The sequence below is a fragment of the Bos javanicus genome, chromosome 9 (genome assembly GCF_032452875.1).
Source record: "Bos javanicus breed banteng chromosome 9, ARS-OSU_banteng_1.0, whole genome shotgun sequence".
NCBI classification, from domain to species: Eukaryota; Metazoa; Chordata; class Mammalia; order Artiodactyla; family Bovidae; genus Bos; species Bos javanicus.
In genome coordinates this window covers 65,163,501-65,183,860 of record NC_083876.1, presented here as the reverse complement: position 1 = coordinate 65,183,860, position 20,360 = coordinate 65,163,501, and the positions used below count along the sequence as shown (strand labels likewise).

General features: G+C 35.7%; 1 protein-coding gene across 6 annotated transcripts in view; it reads right to left on the bottom strand.

The window, feature by feature from the left end:
- Positions 1-20,360, bottom strand: part of CEP162 (centrosomal protein 162) — a 94,824-nt gene that overhangs the window by 54,974 nt on the left and 19,490 nt on the right. For all 6 annotated transcript variants that reach the window (XM_061427916.1, XM_061427911.1, XM_061427913.1 and 3 more), the window contains 4 exons: positions 19,605-19,672; positions 10,475-10,590; positions 9,544-9,574; positions 6,295-6,411 (listed from right to left, as the gene is read on the bottom strand). In XM_061427916.1, coding sequence (XP_061283900.1) covers positions 6,295-6,411; positions 9,544-9,574; positions 10,475-10,590; positions 19,605-19,672 — 332 coding nt within the window. The remainder of the gene's footprint in view (positions 1-6,294; positions 6,412-9,543; positions 9,575-10,474; positions 10,591-19,604; positions 19,673-20,360) is intronic.

Sequence of the window (20,360 nt, the reverse complement as noted above, 5' to 3'; positions counted from 1 at the left end):
CTCAGACTCTGATTTGAAATTTTCCAGTGTACTTTTGTAAATACTAGGTAAATTTTATACTTCATAGCCAAAAGGTATTTATGCCTTCAGGTTCTTTATTATAATTTGACTATTAACAGTAGTGAAATAAAAAGTGATAAGAACCACAGAGCTGCTACTTCTCATTGAACTGTAACAGTATGCTAGGCACTACACATAATCTCAATTGATCATCAAATGATGTCATTTTAAAGAAGAGGAAACAGGCTTTGAGGTACTAATTGTCCATTGTCACCCAGCTGGTAACTGGCAAGGCTGGAAATATGAATCCAAGACCAAAGACAGTAATGTCATACTCTTTACTCTTCTAGTAACTGATTCACCAAATTATTTCAGAATCAAGAATATTTAAGAAATAAGACCAAAAAATTTTAATTTTATATAATTTCCGAGATCATATTAGAGTTTCTATTTCCAGCGATATGTTTTTTATTTCTGAGTTTTATTATAATGTACAGGAGAAGTTTTCAAACTGCTCTGATTTTCATTCAGAGAAAACCATAGGTTCCACAGATGTTTGAATTTTCATTTTAAAATATGAAGAGCAGAGTGATAACTCTTTCCTCTGGCTTTGTTTTCATGCATATCTTAGAAAAAAGTTTCTCTGGCCATCCTGTATATAAATGAACCACCTATAATGTATCACTGATTAGAAAAGCTGTAGCTCTACACTTGTCTTTTAAAAGTATCTGGACTCTGTGGGAGAGGGTGGGAAGATTTGGGAGAATGGCATTGAAACATGTGAAATGTCATGTATGAAACGAGATGCCAGTCCAGGTTCAGTGCACGATGCTGGATGCTTGGGGCTGGTGCGCTGGGAAGGCCCAGGGGGATGGTATGGGGAGGGGGAGGGAGGAGGGTTCAGGAGGGGAGCATGTGTATATCTGAAATTAAAAAAAAAAAAAAAAAAAAAGACCTGTTTTGTTTTTTTTTACCAACCATGTTGCTCCCTATATTTACTTTTGAAAATTTTTATTGTTATTTTGGTTAAATTGACAGTTAAGTATTGTTGCATAGTGGTCTGTGCTTCTGGTTAATGAAGTGTTAAAACACTTTGACATTTTTGACAACTTCCCCAAATCAATTTCTAAATGAAATCTTTTTGACCTTCAACTGACTTTGAGATTTCATAAAAGGCTCCTAGAACATCTCAAAGAGTTTTCTTTTCCTCTCTTTGTAAAAAGAGAGATGTTAAACGAATTAGGTTTGTTTGATGTGTTAAACTGCATGAATAACATTGTCAAATAAAAAGTGATGCTTAACCTTCCCTAGGCTTTATTTGTATGGATAAATATGATTAATGTATGTATTCACAGACTGTATGAAATTTCTAAAAATTTATCAATACCTTCCATGAAATATCCTGGCATAATATTAGCAGTCATAATTCCAATTATTATTTAGAATGTTGTATATCACAAAAACAACCAAATTGTGTTACTTTTATAATAAAATTTCATCAAATTAAAAAAAAAAAGTATCCATATCTACTTACTGAAAACAGTGCAAGCAGACTATCAGAGCACGTATGACAAATATTTAAATAAAAACAGTTGTAAGACTGAGGAACATGTGCCCAGCACATGCTTCCATCAGGGCAGAATATTCAGTCAGCTAATAACAAGTAAACCAGTAATGTTTTGATGGAAAACTTCTGTTGCAATTTTTTGTGGTTGTTTTAACTTTGTAACTGTTATATTCACACTTAACTGTTATATTCACATTTTAAAATGGAAGTAAATGAAACAAGACAGTGGTGATTCTTAGAACGGCAATGACTAGAAATAAGAGATGCGAGTGGACTTTGAGGTTTTGATTATGCTTTGTTTTTTGATCTGGTGACCGGTTACATGAATGTGTTCAGTACTTAAAAATTCATCAAACTGCACTATGATGATACATAAATTCTACAAGTATATTATACTGCCATAAAAAAGTATATTATATTGCCATAAAGAAATAAAAAGTAAAATCAAAATGCAAGCAGATGGTCAGAGTTGGCTAGTGATTTACCATTTCTATTGCTCTTTTTTTGACTAGTGTCTGGGTTGACTTAGTTGACCATATTGGCCACCTAAGACTTGCAAAAGCAAGCTGAAAATATCCCATTTGCACTTGTTTATGTGGTAAACCAAAAATATTTTTATATTATACAATAAAAATATACAAACATACTGGAAATTTGACGATGTAAGAATGTAACAAGTATCTGCAATATTTAATTTTTAAAATTTCAAAAGACCGTTACTGTTCTCACTACCTTTTTAAGTAAATGTCACAAATGTAAACATTTATATTTATACTGATAAAATACATTTTGTATCTATATAGAGAGTACTACCTAAGATTCCATTTGGGAGGCAGGAAACAGTTCCACTGCTTTAAGAAAGTTTGAAAAGGCATTATCTTAAAGGTCTCTACAACTTTTAGTCAAGTCTAGATGGTCCTACACATTTCAGAATTTCAGGATGTGATCTAGCTTTTTCCTACCCAGAAGGAACTATGGAAAAGCACAAAAACAAAGTCTCACTTCTCCTACATATAGCAAATTTAACAGAATTGGGGCGGGGGGGGCACAGAAAATTATTTAATATTCATCTCAGTACCATACTTTGTATCAACAGCACTTATTAACAAGTATTTCTTTTAAAACACATTTTACTCAGCCTATTGGCATAAAGTGTCACCACTAGCAAGTTCAGACTATTTAACTTGTTAAAAAAAGGTAGAAAATGTGAGATTGAAAATTTTATTGTTGATACAGCCTACCAAAACTGAATCAAGAATAAACAGATAATGTGAACAGACCAAATACTAGAACTGAAATAGAATCTGTAATGAAAAAAAAAAACACTCCCTACAAACAAAAGTCCAGATTGGATGCCTTCACTAGGGAATTCTAACAAAGATATAAGACAGAACTTATACTGATTCTTCTCAAGATCTTCTAAAAGACTGAAGATGAGGGAAATCTCCCATAGTCATTCTGTGAAGCCACCATTACCTTGATTCAAAACCAGACAAAGACATTACCAAAAAATAAAATCACAGGCCAATATCTCTGATGAAAACAGATGCAAAAATCCTCAACAAAGTATTAGCAAACAGAATCCAACAGTACATAAAAAGGATCAAACACCGTGATCAAGTTGGATCCTCCCAAGGTCACAAGGATGGTTCAACATATACAAATCAATCAATGTGATACATACACCACACCAACTAAAGAAAAGACAAACCACATGACAATCTCAACAGATGCAGAAAAAGCATCTGATGAAACTGAACGTTAATTAATGATCAAAACTCTCAACATAGCGAGTATAGAGAGAACATAAATCAACACAATAAAAGCTATTTATGACAAACCCACAGCCAACACAGTACTCAACAGTGAAAAGCTGAAAGCCTTCCCACTGAAATATGGAACAAGACAAGGATGCTCTCTCACCTCTTCTATTTGACATATTCTGGAAGTCTGAGTCACAGCAATGTAACAAGAAAAAGAAACAGAGGGATCCAAACTGGAAGGGAAGAGGTAAAACTGTCATTACATGCAGATGACATGATACTCTATATAGAAAACCCTAAAGACTCCACACAAAAACTATTAGAACTAATAAATGAATTCAGCAAGGTAGCAGGATACAAGCTTGCAGAACTCTGTTGCATTTCTTTATACTAACATGAAGTATCAGATAAGGAAAAAAAAATCCCTTTCAATAATGCATGTAATAAATACCTAGGAATAAACCTAACCAAGGAGCTAAAAGATTTACATGCTGAGAACTATAAAATATTGATGAAGGAAATTAAAAATGATTTGAAGAAATGGAAAGCTACTCCATACTCTTGGATTGGAAGAAATAATATTGTTAAAATAGCCATACTACTCAAGCAACTTACAGATTTAATGTGATCCCTATCAAATTACCCACGACATTTTTCACAGAACTAGAACAAATAATCCTAAAATTTATATGGAACCACAATAGACCCAGAATTGCTAAAACAAATCTGTGAGGGAAAAAAAAAAAGTAGAAGGCACACCTTTCAGACTTCAGACAATACCGTTAATCTATGGTAATCAAAACAGCATGGTACTGGCATAAAAACAGACCCATGGATAAGTGGAACAGAATAGAGAGCCCAGAAATAACCCCCTACACCTGTGGTCAATTAATTTTCAACAAAGGAAAGACTATATAATGGAGAAAAAAAATAGTCTCTTCAACAAGTGGTATTAGGAAAGCTGGCTGGTCTCATGCAAATCAATGAGATTAGAATACACCCTCATACCACACACAAAAATAAACTCAAAATGGCTTGACTTAAAATATAAGATATGACACCATAAAACTCATGGAAAAGAATGTAGGCAAAACATTCTCTAATATAAATTGCATCAATGTTTTCTTAGGTCTTATAAGGCAAAAGAAATAAAAGCAAAAATAAGCAAGTGGAACCAAATCAAACTTATAAGGTTTTTACACAAAATAAACAAATGTAAACATTTTGTTTACATAAACAAAATGAAACCATAAACCTACAGAAGGGGAGAAAATATTTGCAAATGATGCAACTGACAAGGGCTTAATTTCCAAAATGTACAAACAGATCAATAGAAAAAAAAAGAAAAAACCACAATCAAAAACGAACAGAAGATGTAAACAGCCATTTCTCCAAAGAAGTCATACAGATAGCCAAAAGGCACATAAAGAGATGCTCAATATTGCTATTAGAGAAATGCCCAAGTCAAAGCTATAATGTAATATCACCACACCATCATGAAAAAGAATGACCATCATGAAAAAGTTTACAAATAATAAATGATGGAGAGAGTGTAGAGAAAAGGGAACCCTCCTACATAGTTGGTGGGAATGTAAGCTGTTGCAGCCACTATGGAGATCAGCACAGAGGTTGCCTACGCTTACTCCTTGGAAGGAAAGTTATGACCAACCTAGATAGCATATTGAAAAGCAGAGACATTACTTTGCCAACAAAGGTCCGTCTAGTCAAGGCTATGGTTTTTCCAGTGGTCATGTATGGATGTGAGAGTTGGACTGTGAAGAAAGCTGAGTGCCGAAGAATTGATGCTTTTGAACTGTGGTGTTGGAGAAGACTCTTGAGAGTCCCTTGGACTGCACCAGTCCATTCTACAGGAGATCAGCCCTGGGTGTTTTTTGGACGGAATGATGCTAAAGCTGAAACTCCAGTACTTTGGCCACCTCATGTGAAGAGTTGACTCATTGGAAAAAACTCTGATGCTGGGAGGGATTGGGGGCAGGAGGAAAAGGGGATGACAGAGGATGAGATGGCAAGATGGCATCACCAACTCAATGGACATGAGTTTGAGTGAACTCCAGGAGTTGGCGATGGACAAGGAGGCCTGGCATGCTGCGATTCATGGGGTTGCAAAGAGTCGGACACGACTTAGCCACTGAACTGAACTGAACTGAAAAAACTAAAAACAGAGTTACCATATGATCCAGCAATCCCAACTCCTGGGCGTATATCCAGAAAAGATGAACACTCTAACTCAAAAAGATACATGCACTCCAATATTCATAGCAGCACTATTTACAAGACTCAAAACATGAAAGCAACCTAGGTGTCTATCAATAGAGGACTGGATAAAGAAGATGTGATGTATACACACACACGTATGTGCATGTGCACGAAAATACTACTCAGCCATGAAAAATAATGAAATAATGTCATTTGAAGCAGCATAAATGAATTTAGAGATTATCATACTAAGTGAAGTAAGTCAGAAAGAGATAAATACTGTATGATAGCACTTATATGCAGAATCTAAAAAAATGAGACAAATGAACTTATTTATAAAACAGAAACAGACCCACAGACACAGAAAACAAACTTCTGGTTACTAAGGGAGGAATAAACTAGGAGTTTGGGATTAACAGATACACACTACTACATACAAAACAGATAAACAGTAAGGACCTACTGTATAGCACAGGAAAACTATATTCAACATCTTGTAATAACATATAACAGAAAAGAATCTAAAAAATATACACACGTGAGTATATATGTCTACATACACACAGATATATAACTGAATCACTCCTGAAACTAACACTTTATAAATCTACTTCAATAAAAATGTAAAATTTTATTGATAGTTATTACATATATTATTATATATCATATATATTTTCCCCAGAAATGAAGTCAATTAGTCACAAAATATTACATGTTTAGAGACTAGCTATAGTTTCTCATTCTTACCTGTTCCTATCATTTCATTATCAGTCATATCTGACACAGCCTTTGGCTTAGTTTTTGTTCTATCCTGTTCATCAAGGCTGACTTCTGCAACAGAGTCTAATGAATCAAGCAGCACTACTGGAATAACATAAAAGAAGAATATTAGGAATATAAATAAGCTTGTATGGTTCTATTAACAAAATACTTAAATCATATGAAATCTGTATAAAAACAAAGATAAATGTTTACATATAAAGAATATATAACTATGTACCTAGAACAAGAATGATTTTCTTCTTATATACAACAGAGTAGGCTTATATCAAAACTCATCTATGCTTAAATACAGGTCTAATGTACCTTTATATGTAAAAGGCAAAGGGCTGAGGAAAAGAAGAAAATAACAAAAAAAACCCTTTTTCTCTTAATTTTATTGACACATAGTGCTGATTAAAAATTGTATATATTTGAGATTTATGACTTGTTGATTTGATAAACATATACACTATAAAATCCAACCAGTCCATCCTAAAGGAGATCAGTCCTGGGTGTTCACTGGAAGGACTGATGTTGAAGCTGAAACTCCAATACTTTGGCCATCTGATGTGAAGAGCTGACTCATTCAAAAAGACCCTGATGCTGGGAAAGATTGAAGGCGGGAGGAGAAGGGGACGACAGAGGATGAGATGGTTGGATGGCATCACTGACTCACTGGACATGAGTTTGGGTAAACTCCAGGAGTTGGTGATGGACAGGGAGGCCTGGCGTGCTGGGGTTCATGGGGTCGCAGAGAATCAGACACAACTGAGCAACTGAACTGAACAGAAATTATAAAATAATCAACCAAATCAAGCTAATTAACATATCCATGTACCCATTTTTGTGTATGTGATGAGAACACTTACGATCTCCCTGCTGAGCACGTTTCGAGTATACATTAATCTCAGTCACACTGTTGTACATCACATATCCATAACTTACTTGTACCCCTTAACCAACCTCCATATGCCCCAAACCCAGCCCCTGGTAACCATCATTCTACTCTGTTTCTAGGATATTGACATTTTTAGACTCCACATATAAGTGAGGATAAACAGTATGCATCTTTCTTCAGCTGCTTATTTCCCTGACTGCAATATCTCCACATATATCCATTTTGTTGCAAATGGCAGGATTTCCTTTTTTTTTTTAAGCTATATATGCTACATTTTCTTTGCCCATTCATCTTTTGATGGACATTTCAGTTCTATCCATATCTCGTCTATTGTGAATAATCCCACAATAAACATGACAATGGAGCTTCCTAGGTGGCTCAGGGTAAAGAATCTGCCTGCCAATCCCGTAGACCCAGTAGGTTCGATCCTTGGGTCGGGAAGATCCCTTGGAGAAGAAAGGGCAACCCACTCCAGTATTCTTACTTGGAAAAATCCCATGGACAGAGGTTCATGGTGGGCTACGATTCATGGGGTCACAAAGAGTTGTACACGACTTGGCAACTGAGCACACACACAAATATGGGCGTACAGATATCTCTTCCAGTTATATATCCAGAAGTGGGATTCTGAATTATAAGGTAGTTCCACTTTTAATTTTTTTTCAGGAACCTCTATCCTGCTTTCCATAATGGCTGCACCAATTTATATCCCTACCAATAGTGTACTGAAGTTCTCTTTTCTCTATATCCTTGCCAAAACTTATTTTGCCTCTTTTTGATAATAATCATCTAACAAGTGTGAGGTGACATCTCATTATGGTTTGATCTGCATTTCCCTAATAATTAGTAAAGTTTAGTAATTTTTCATACACTTGTTTGTCCGCTGCATATCTTGAGAAATGTCTATTTGGGTCCTCTGCTCACTTTTAATTTTTGTTGTTATTGTTACCGAGTTGCGTGAGTTTTCTGTATGTTGTGGGTATTAATCCTTTACCAAATATACAGTTCATAAATATTTTGCCCTACTTTATAAGCTGCCTTTTCACTCTGCTATTTTCCTTTTTGCTATGTATGTAGAAGCTTTTTTAGTTTAATTCAATCCCATTTAGCTATTTTACTTTTCTTGCTTGTGATTTGGGGGTCATATCCAAAAGATTATTGCCCAGTATAACATCAAGCAGCTATATTCCTATGTTTTTCTTTTCATTTAAGCAGTTTCTGATCTTATACTTAAATCTTTGATCCATTTTGAGTCGACTTTCATATGTGATATAAGGATCCAATTTCATTCTTCTGCATGTGGACACCTAGTTTTCTAAACATGAAGTATTGAAGAGACTATCTGTCCTCATTTGATATTCTTGGCACCCTTGTTGAAGACCAGGTGACCACAGGTGCATGGACTTTTTGTTTCATTGGTATTATGTCTGTTTTTATACCAGTACCATGCTGTCTTGGTTACTATAGTTTTGTAATACATTTTGAAGTCAGGGAGTGTGATGCCTCCATGCTTTGCTCCTTCTCAAGCTTGCTTTGGTTATGTGAAGTCCTTTGTGGTTTCATAAAAACTTTAGAATTTTTTTTTTTCTGTGAAAAATGTCACTGGAATTTTTTTTTTTTTGCTTCTTTTATTTTTTTTAAATTTTATTTTGTTTTTAAACTTTATATAATTGTATTAGTTTTGCCGAATATCAAAATGAATCCATCACAGGTATACATGTGCTCCCCATGTCACTGGAATTTGATAGGAATTTCACTGAATCTGTAGATCACTTTGGATAGTATGGACATTTTAACAGTAGTAATTCTTTTAATCTATGAGCACAGAATATTTTTCTATTTATTTTAGTGTTCAATTTCTTTCCGATGTTTTATAGTTCTAGGCATAATTTACCTCCTTAATAAAATTTATCCCTAAGTTTGTATTCTTTTTGATGTCACTGCAAATATAATTGCTTATTTGTAGTCTTCTTGAGGAATATTTGTCTAGCTTTCATATCAAGGTGATGCTGGGTTTTACTTAATGAGTTTGAAAAAATTCCCTCTTTTTCTGTTTTTTTTTTTTAGGAAGAGTTTAAGGAAGATTAACATTAATAATCTTTGAATGTTTGGTAAAATTTATCCATAAAGGCATTTGGTCCGAGGTTTTTAAAAAACATATATCCTTAACTACAACAGGAAGAATTTAAGATAAGCATAAAACACATATTGAGAAAATCTGTAAATTTTAATTCATCAGAAATTATTTAAAAACAGACAGTAATTTATTCAGAATTAGATATAGTTCTGAACAGACCAACTGTCTACAAAAATTTATGAATACAGATAATATTTACCATTAGCCAGCATGCCAGTTTTTTCTTCTTCCTAAATTAAAAAAAAGAACATTATATGATTTGAAATTGAACTTATATGAAATGACTACACTGCAAAGAGTAAGAGAACTTGAAAGCCAGCACTTTACCCCATTATGAAAAGCTCAAGATATACGCTTTCTGGATTTCTTTCATCATGCTCATTCACTGACAATTCTATAAGACTAGATAAATGTAGCAGTGAGAGAACTTCTACAAGTCTCTTCAGAACCTTGGTGATTACCAGCAATTAATTTAAGCCTTTATGAGCCTTGTTTAAAGTACCTGATGTCATCTGTTCATCTACCTTGCTGAGAAATTACCCTCTTTATCAAAATCCAAGATAACATCACTAGTTTATAACAGCAACTATCTACTCTTAGGTAGCTTCAAGGATAAGTTCTATCTGGCATGTCTTGGTAAAAACTGAGAAATGAGAGAATTAGAGTACAATATTCCTGAATGTGAACTGAATAATCTAATTGACAATTAACAATATTAATTTAATTTACAATCTTAGCCCAGTAAGTTTCAGACAGTAACATCACTATTGGCATAAATACTAGGGACAGAATGTCTCACAAGGACAAGACCAACCAAAGAAAAGTACAGTTTAATACACCTGTTTAAAAATTAAGATTTGAGATTTTAATGAAATTTTCAATTTTCAAAGTTTAAAGAAATTTCCCAAAAGAAATCTTTCCGAAAACCATCAACTGCCATGTATTTCATTAAGATTAAAATTGACATCCTGAGTTCAGAAAGTGTCTGAGTATTAAGAGACTTATAACTTTACAACAGTGAGCAAGACTATAAAGAACTCTATTTTGAGCTCTTTTTAGAACAACAGTCAGTAGTCAGCTAAGGTAATGAAAGAAGTTTCCAAATTGTCAAATATATAACTGATACATACCTGTTTGGGTACATTCGTTTTTTCTGATTGGGAATCTTCTTTGGACTTAGTCTCTCCCTTAAGAGTCAAAGGTGCATCAATATCCTCCTCATCTTCAAAATCATCACTATAATTTTCTGAAGAAAATAGTTTTTAAAAAAACACAAGAATCATAGTCAAAAAAGTCAAATTCCCAGGAAAAGACTGTTGATTTCCAAAAGAAGTCTGCATAAGAGTAATTTACTTAAATGTTAACATGAGGATATCTTTAAGAACACACTATTTTGGGGAAAAGATTGATGAGAATTCAATTCTTAAGACTTGGGTGGGCTTTTTTTTTGTACTTTCAAGTAGTTATTAGTTTTATTTTATATTATTTTCAAACTAAAATTTTCTAGAGGTGTTCAAAATATTATATACTTCTAATACAAACTGCAGTTACTTGATTTTTAAAGATAAAAATCTCAAATTGCTTACTTCTAAAAGGCAGCATTTTGAAAAATCTAGACTTGCTTAACAAAGGTTGGATTTTACTTGTTGATTTTTTTAATCTTTACAGTTATTTCTACTGTTACCCTTAAGCAGTACTTATGAAAGCTTTATCTCTGACACCTCCCTTAGGAAAACACTAGCCTCAATGACCTTCACTGTTTCCCAATCCTAGGCATCTCTCAGCTCAAGTCCCAAATTATTATCTCAATGACTCTGCAGCAGAAGGCAAAGGTCTGTCCAGTTAACATGATGTTATCAGGCTTCTTATGATGAAAATGGGCAGAAACTGTCTGGCCAGGATCTCGTCATCAATTTTTAATTGGTTGTCTATAACCCTCCAATTGAAGGACTGAGTGAGATTTGTGGGCTGCAGAATAAGAATGGCTTTTTCAGAATAGAACTGACCATTCATAATCTTATTTGTATTTCAAAAATTAGATCACGTTCAGAGATAGGATGGCCTGATGGGCAGTGACTGCATGAGGTTTGAGAGTCTGCTTCTGGAATGATCATCTTTCAGTCTTCTCCTTGAATGGAGATTAACAATGGAAGTCTGAAAATGAGTAAGTTGAACAGAGATGTTCCCAGTGAGATCTACCTATAGAAATATCTCCATTTCTGTTCACAGGTATACAAGGGTGAAGAACATGGGTATTGTGACTTAGGTAGATAAACTAGGCTGGTTGGTTAGTTACAACAGTATCTATATTCTGAGGCTGAGAAGCTCACCTCTATTTCTCTTCTATCAGAAAAAGAACTCTGCCTGGAATTTTATAGTATCAGTAGACATAATTTAATTCACATAACAGTTACAGAGAAATTACCTTGTATTAAATTCTAGATGCTAGGACCAATATCAGATGATTAACATTCTCATATTCTAGTGGGAATCACTGAATTTTAAGTACCTCAGGAATTAGTCTTACTTAAGTAAGATGATGAACAAGGAGGGAAGACATATAGGAGTGTATAGTAAGTAAGTGTTAGTCGCTCAGTCATGTCCAACTCTTTGCCACCCCATGAACTGTAGCCCTGCAGGCTTCTCTGTCTATGGGATTCTCCAAGCAAGAATACTGGAGTGGATTGCCATCCCCTTCTCCAGAGGATCTTCCTGACCCAGGGATTGAACCCAGGTTTCCTGCATTGCAGGCAGCTTCTTTACCATTTGAACTACAGGGAAGTCCTTCAGAAGAGTATGAAATGAACTTAAACAACTACTTGGGATTTGGGAACTTTCTAAAATCAATGGAAGAGGATGTAGTGTTTGTGTCACCTCAAAGAAGCAGAACAAAAAACAGTTCAGATACTGTGGCATAGTGCTTGTAGCGTGACCAGAACCAGAAGACTTGTATTCAACTTCTGATTCTACTATTTTTCAGTTGTAGAACCAAAAGCAAGTCACAAACTCTTTGCCTCATGTTTCCCAGCTATAAAGTAGGAACAGTATTTATTTCAGAGAATTGCTGAGAAGATTAAGAGTTAGTGTTATATAATATGCACTGTATGTTAGTCTTAGCCATTATGTTGAGCAGTAATAATTTATCTTTGTTAGTATTATAGCTTGTGTTATACTTAATCTGAATTAAAAGTTAATAAAGCCAAGTATTATTTAAGAAATGTACTAATCTAATGTGCACTTTTCAGAACTACATTTTGTTGGCACTTAGTAATGGAATAGTCTGTATGCTAATATTACTAACATATACAAGACCAATCTCAGGAATTTTGTCACAAATAAACTAGGTTTGAAGCAAGAAGGAAATGCCATTGGTAGACACAGAGATAAGTAAGACAGACAAGAAATAAAAGGAAGGAAAACAACGAATCAGCAATTTCTAAAAGAAACACCAAGGGAAATTAAGTTCATATAAAAATGGAAGAATAAAACCCAGTTGAGAAGGTGGTTCTCATATGAGAAATATCAGAGATAATAATATCCACCAGCTCTTTCACACTGTTTGGAAAACAATGAGAATATTAATTTTTATTTTATTTTCTTGGGCTGCAAAATTACTGCAGGTGGTGACTGCAGCCATAAAATTAAAAGACGCTTGCTCCTTGGAAGAAAAGCTATGACAAACCTAGACAGCATATTAAAAGTACAGACATCACTTTGCCAACAAAGGTCCATAGTCAAAGCTGTGGTTTTCCCAGCAGTCATGTATGGATGTGAGAGTTGGACCATAAACAAGGCTTAGCGTCAAAGAATGATGCTTTTGAACTGTGGTGTTGGAGAAGATTCTTGAGAGTCCCTTGGACTGCATGGAGATCAAACCAGTCCATCCTAAAGGAAATCAGTCCTGAATATTCACTGGAAGGACTGATGTTGAAGCTGAAACTCCAATACTTTGGCGACCTGATGTGAAGAGCTGACTCATTAGAAAAGACCCTAAAGCTGGGAAAGACTGAAGGCAGAAGTGGATGACAGAGGACGAGATGACTGCATGGTATCACCAACACAATGGACATGAGTTTGAGCAAGTTCTGGGAGATGCTGAAGTATAGGGAAGCCTGGCATACTAAGTCCATGGGGTCTTAAAGAGCAGGACATGACTGAGTGACTGAACAATAACAACAGTTTTTACACTTCTAATCTGTTTGACTAGAAGACATTGCACATTCAACATGAAGGATTTCTACTAATATACTCCATATCTGTAACTTTGAAAATATAATTTGCATAAACAGAAAATAAGCAAACAACTCTTGATCTAAAAGATACATTTTGGAGATATATTTTCCTTCTCTGTTAGAATATTTGGCTGATAAATTTCAAGTATGATAGAATCTAGAGGATTTTCACCTGTACCATTTTAGATTTCAAGGACTTTGTAAATAATGAGTACATGCATACTCTTTGTGATACCATGGACTGTAACCCACCAGGCTCTTCTATCTAAGTAATTTTCAGGAATACTTGAGAGGGTTGTTATTTCCTACTCCAAAATAATGCATAAAATGCATAAAGTATATGAAACTAATATTTTCAGATATTCGACAATCAGCAGTGCAAAAATATGATTCTTAAGAAAGATAAATAAGTGAGCTGAGTCTACATTTACTAAAGGGTACATACGTCCTGGAGTGCCAAGCAGGATCAGGGAGATCAGGACAGTCTTACTGTGTTAAGAAAACAGAGATAAGAGTACTGAAAAGACAAGGTAAGCTGCAGGCAAGTGATAAAGGAAGGAAGCTGCGCTGGTAAAGAGTCTGCCAGCAATGCAGGGGACCTGGGTTTGATCCCTGGGTTGCAAAGATTCCCTGGAGAAGGGAATGGCTACCTGCTCCAGTATTCTGGCTTGGAGAATTCCATGGACTCTATAGTCCATGGGGTTGCCAGGAGTTGGATTCCACTGAGCAACTTTCAGAAACAAAGCCCTAGAAATCTACAGGGGGCCCCCTTGAGTCTCTCCTGCAGACTGAATCATTTAAGTGTAGTTTGACCAAAGAACAAGTGGGATGTTGGAAGTTGGACAATTTCCATATTTTGCACAGGGAAAAGTGATTTTGAAGCTCTAACCAGCTCGAGTGGAAAAAATCTTTGTTGTTCAGTAGGGGCATCCAGTGAAAATATCAAGAGGGCTATGTCTCAGCAGCAGTGTCAAACTCTGCTGAAGTAAGGCTACTCTGGACTTCCCCTAACAAAGCAGAAGAAAAGCCTTGAAAAGATCAACCTTTCAGCCAGAACAAACCTCAACACTGTTGAAAAGAAGAAAATGAAATTCAAAATTCATTTCAACAATGTAAAAATCTACAACATATTCAACACTCGCTTAAAAATTTACTAGAATTACAAGGAGGAGAAAGTCACCACACCTAGAAGAGACCCAGAAATAACAAATACGGGGATCGCCGAATACACTCAGTGTTGAGGACTTGAAAACAAAGGACATGAAGAAACATACTAAAAGAAATGAAAAAAGAAAGATCCAAAAGAAACTTCTAGAGTTAAAAAACAATGAATAACAAGAGACTAAAGAAGAAAAAAGATTAATGAACTTGAAAACCTAGCAATAAAACTAAAGCTGAGAGGAAAAAAGCTTTAAAAAATGACAGTCTTTTGACCTATGGGACAAAATTTAACTTTCTAACATATTTGCAATTAGGATCAGAAAGCAAGGGAAGCCAGACACGATTTTGAAAAATTAATGGCACAAACATTTATTTTGATGGAAACCATAAATTAACAGATCAATTAATGCTCAACCAGCTCCAAACAGGATAAACCTAAGAAAAGCACACCAAGATCATCCTAACCAAACTGCCACAAAACTGGACTAAAGAGAAAAATTTTCAAACGGAGGGAAAAGACACTATATACACAAAGTCACATAATCACTCATGAGATGACTTCTCATGAGAAATTTCAGAGGACAACAGAAGGAAATCATTAAAGTGCTCAAAGAAAATAAATTACCTACAATTTGTATCAAGCAAAACTGTTCTTCAAAAACAAAGGCAAAATATACTTTCAGAAACAACACTTGAGAGAATTTATTCCTAGTAGACCTGCACTATAAGAAAAGCTAGGGAGGTTTTACATGCTGAAGAAAAATACCGCTAGATAGAAACTCAGAATAATAGTCGATCACAACTATTTGAAAGCTGCTAAGAGAACAGATCTTAAAACTTCTCATCACAAGAAAAAATAATTTTTTGCAATTATGTAAGGTGACAGAAGGTGACAATGGCTAATAGAGTTTTGCCAAGAGAACGCATTGGTCATAGCAAACACCCTCTTCCAACAACACAAGAGAAGACTATATGGACATCACCAGATGGTCAATAATGAAATCAGATTGATTATATTCTTTGCAGCCAAAGATGAAGAAGCTCCACACAGTCAGCAAAAACAAGACCAGGAGCTGACTGTGGCTCAGATCATGAACTCCTTAATGCCAAATTCAGACTTAAATTGAAGAACGTAAGGAAAACCACTAGACCATTCAGGTATGATCTAAATCAAATCCTTTACGATTATACAGCACAAGTGATAAAAGATTCAAGGGATTAGATCTGATAGACAGAATGCCTGAAGAACTACGGACGGAGGTTCATGATATTGTACAGGAGGCAGTGATCAAGACCATCCCCAAGAAAAAGAAATGCAAAATGGTTGCCTGATGCGGTTTTACAGATAGCTGTGAAAAGAAGAGAAGCGAAAGGAAAAGGAGAAAAGGAAAATATGCCCATTTTAATGCAGAGTTCCAAAGAATAGCATGGAGAGATAAGATCACTTCCTCAGTGATCAATGCAAAGAAATAGAGGAAAACAATAGAATGGGAAAGGCTAGCAATCTTTTCAAGAAAATTAGAAATACCACAGAACATTTCATGCAAAGATGGGCTCAATAAAGGACAGAAATAGTATGGGCCTAACAGAAGCAGAAGATATTAAGAAGAAGTGGCAAGAATACACAAAAGAACTACACAAAAAAGATCTTCATGACCCAGATAACCACGATGGTGTGATCACTCACCTAGAGTCAGACACCCTGGAATGCGAAGTCAAGTAGGCCTAGGAAGCCTCACCATGAACAACGCTAGTAGAGAGGATGGAATTCCAGTTGAGCTATTTCAAATCCTAAAAGATGATGCTGTGAAAGTGCTGCATTCAATATGCCAGCAAATTTGGAAAACTCAGCAGTGGCCATAGGACTGGAAAAAATCTGTTTTCATTCCAATCCCCAAAAAACGCAATGCCAAAGAATGGTCAAACTACTGCACAATTGCACTCATCTCACAGGCTAGCAAAGTAATGCTCAAAATTCTGCAAGCCAGACTTCAGCAATACATGAACCATGAACTTCCAGATGTTTAAGCTGGATTTAGAAAAGGCAGAGGAATCAGAGATCAAATTGCCAACATCCACTGGATCATCAAAAAAGCAAGAGTTCCAGAAAAACATCTACTTCTGTTTTATTCACTATGCCAAAGCCTTTGACTGTGTAGATCACAACAAACTGTGGAAAATTCTCAAAGAGATAGGAATACCAGACCACCTGACCTGCCTCTTGAGAAATCTGTATGCAGGTCAAGAAGCAACAGCTAGAATTGGATACGGAACAACAGACTGGTTCCAAATTGGGAAAGGAGTACATCAAGGCTGTATATTGTCACCCTGCTTATTTAACATCTATGCAGAGTACATCATGAGAGATGCTGGGCTGGATGAAGCACAAGCTGGAATCAAGATTGCCAGGAGAAGTATCAATAACCTCAGATATGTAGATGACACCACCCTTATGGCAGAAGGTGAAGAACTAAAGAGCCCCTTGATGAAAGTGAAAGAGGAGAGTGAAAAAGTTGGCTTAAAACCCAACATTCAGAAAACTAAGATCATGGTATCTGGTCCCATCACTTCATGGCAAACAGATGGGGAAACAATTGGAAACAGTGACAGACTTTATTTTTTGGGGTTCCAAAATCACTGCAGATGGTGACTGCAGCCATGAAATTAAAAGACGCTTATTCCTTGGCAGGAAAGTTGTGACCAACCTAGACAGCATATTAAAAAGCAAAGACATTACTTTGCCAACAAAGGACTGTCTAGTCAAAGCTTTGGTTTTTCCAATAGTCATGTAAGGATGTGAGATCTGGACTATAAAGAAAGCTGAGCACCAAAGAATTGATGCTTTTGAACTGTGGTGTTTGAGAAGACTTTGAGAGTCCCTTGGGCTGCAAGGAGATCCAAGCAGTCCATCCTAAAGGAAATCAGTCCTGAACATTCACTGGAAGGACTGATGTTGAAGCTGAAACTCCAATACTTTGGCCACCTGATGTGAAGAACTGACTCACTGGAAAAGATCCTGATACTGGGAAAGGTTGAAGGTGGGAGAAGGGGACGACAGAGGATGAGATGGTTGGATGGCATCACTGACTAAATGGACATGAGTTTGAGTAAGCTCCAGGAGTTGGTGATGGACAGGGAAGCCTGACGTACTATAGTCCATGGGCTTGCAAAGAGTCAGTCACGACTGTGCGACTGAACTGAATTGAAGGTGACAGATGCTAACTAGGCTTATTATGGTGAACATTTCACAATGTATACAGATATTGAATCATGATGTACACCTGATCTAATAAGTTATATATGTTAATTGTAACTTAATTTAAAAGTAAATTTTAAAGATTCATTTCAAAATAAAAAGGAAAAAAATTCACTGGGAATGGTAACTATGTGAATAAGTATAAATATAGACTTTTATATTATGTATAAGATTTATAATAGTCTGTTAAAAGCAATAATAATGTTGAGTCCTTCCTGAAGGCCACAGGTGCAAAACCTTGCACCACAGAAGGACACCTTCAAAGCTGACTGAACCCCTTTGTAACCTTGCCAAAAGCACTCTGATAATCACTATCAAGCTTCCTGACTCCCAATTACACAAAGATGCCCATTCCAGTAAGCAGCCTACAGCGCCCCAATCCATCACCTAATGCCAACTATCCAGCAAGAATTCTGCCTTAAGGCTTTAAAAATTGGCTATTAACCCACAAAAACTGTTGACTCCTCCGTCTGTTGGCCCACTGTGCTTGCTGTACCCACTTTATTTCTGCTCTTTTTTCTTAATAAATTCACTCCCTTCTGAAATGCTCTATGTCTGGAAATTCTTTTCCAACCTGCGCTCAGACTGCCTCAACAACTAATACTGCTCTACTGTGGGGTTTTTAAGAGATGTAGAAGAAAAATATATGCCAAAAATGGCAAAAAGGCTGGGGGAAGTTTACTACTGTTAAAATTCATATAAAGTGGCATAATGTTATGTTAAAGTAAGCTCTAGTGAAGTAAAGATGCACAGGCACAGTGTGAATCATAAGGTAACTATTAAAAAAATACAGCTAAGAAGTACAACTAACAAGCCATAAGAAGGGTTAAGATGGAATGCTATAAATACTCAACCCAATAAAATGTACCACAAAAGCAATAACAACAAAAAGATGGAAAGAAACAAATGGCAAAACAGTAAATAACCATACCAATGAATATCTTTCTGCAAAGGGTAGAAACATTTCAACTAAAAGTCTGAGATTGTCTGACTGGATATAAAACCAAAACTCAGCTATACACTACCAAAAGAAAACCATTTAAAATATTAAAACAGACACATTTAAAGTCAAAAGACAGAAAAAAATGTATCTCCCTAACCATGCTTTGGAGGTATTCGTCCTGGCTGTACACATTTCCCGGGTCCTAGGACAAAAATTCCTTTTTCTGTCTTCCCAATAGGTCCACTACCCACTCCCAACAAACAGAACAGTCCTTCTCTTATAACCATTTCTTAGTAGCTCTGTTTGTGACACAGGAAACTCACTCTACCTGTTCAAGCTCTTTCCAAGTTAAGAGAAAAATAACTAAAAATAAAATTGTATTATCAAGTGAAAATGAAAGTCGCTCAGTTGTCTCTGACTCTGCGACCCCATGGATTGTAGCCCACAAGGCTCCTCTTCCATGGAATTCTCCAGGCAAGAATACCAGAGTAGGTTGCCATTTCCCTCTCAGGGGATCTTCCCAAGCCAGGGATCGAACCCAGGCGTCCTGCATTGCAGGCGGATTTCTTACCAGCTGAGCCACAAGGGAAGCCCTCTCTTATCAATGTCTTTATTAAAAGCTATATTATCTTTTCAAATAGTGTAAATTTTAAAACCAATGAAATTACCTGTCAGTTCTTCATGTTTTGATTCATGCTCATGTTTATCTTCAGTTAGATCCATATTAGCTTGATTACTAGAAAATATTTAATATCACACATTAATAATATATTTCCACGCAATCTTTTGTGAATATTTTTTTTTTAAATCTCTTAACATTATGTATTTCTTCTTAAGTACGCTTGTTCTAGCAAAAGCTAAAAATCTGGAAACTATGAAGGCAATGTTTTAAAAATGAAGGCTCTTACAAGCCTGAAACTAACTGTAGCCACTGAAGAAATATAAGGGGGGGGGGGCAGAAAATGCCAAATTTCTTCACTTTATACACAAATATATACAATTTTATACATAAATGTGTGCCTTGTATTTCTCAGGGCCCAGACAGACTTTCTACACTACAGATTAGGAATAGCCCACAAGCTGCAAGAACCAGTCAAGTGTATGTGGAAGCCAGAAAAAAAACTCCCAGAGTCAGCATTTCCATGCTAATAAGCAATTTCATCCTAAAATGGAAGCTGAGTAACAGCCTTAAACCAATAAACACTCAGCAAGGTGTTTTAACTATACTGGATGTATTAGTTCACATACCGTGTTTTTTTCAAACCAAAGAATCAGTTCTACTTTTTTCAGTCCACTAACCAAGTCTTTAGTGAGATCATTAGGAGGCACAAGAAACTGTAGACTCTAATAACAGTAGCAGCAAACCCCATATATACAATACTACACTGTATTCTGACCAGGCTGTTCTCGAGTAGAAGTATCAT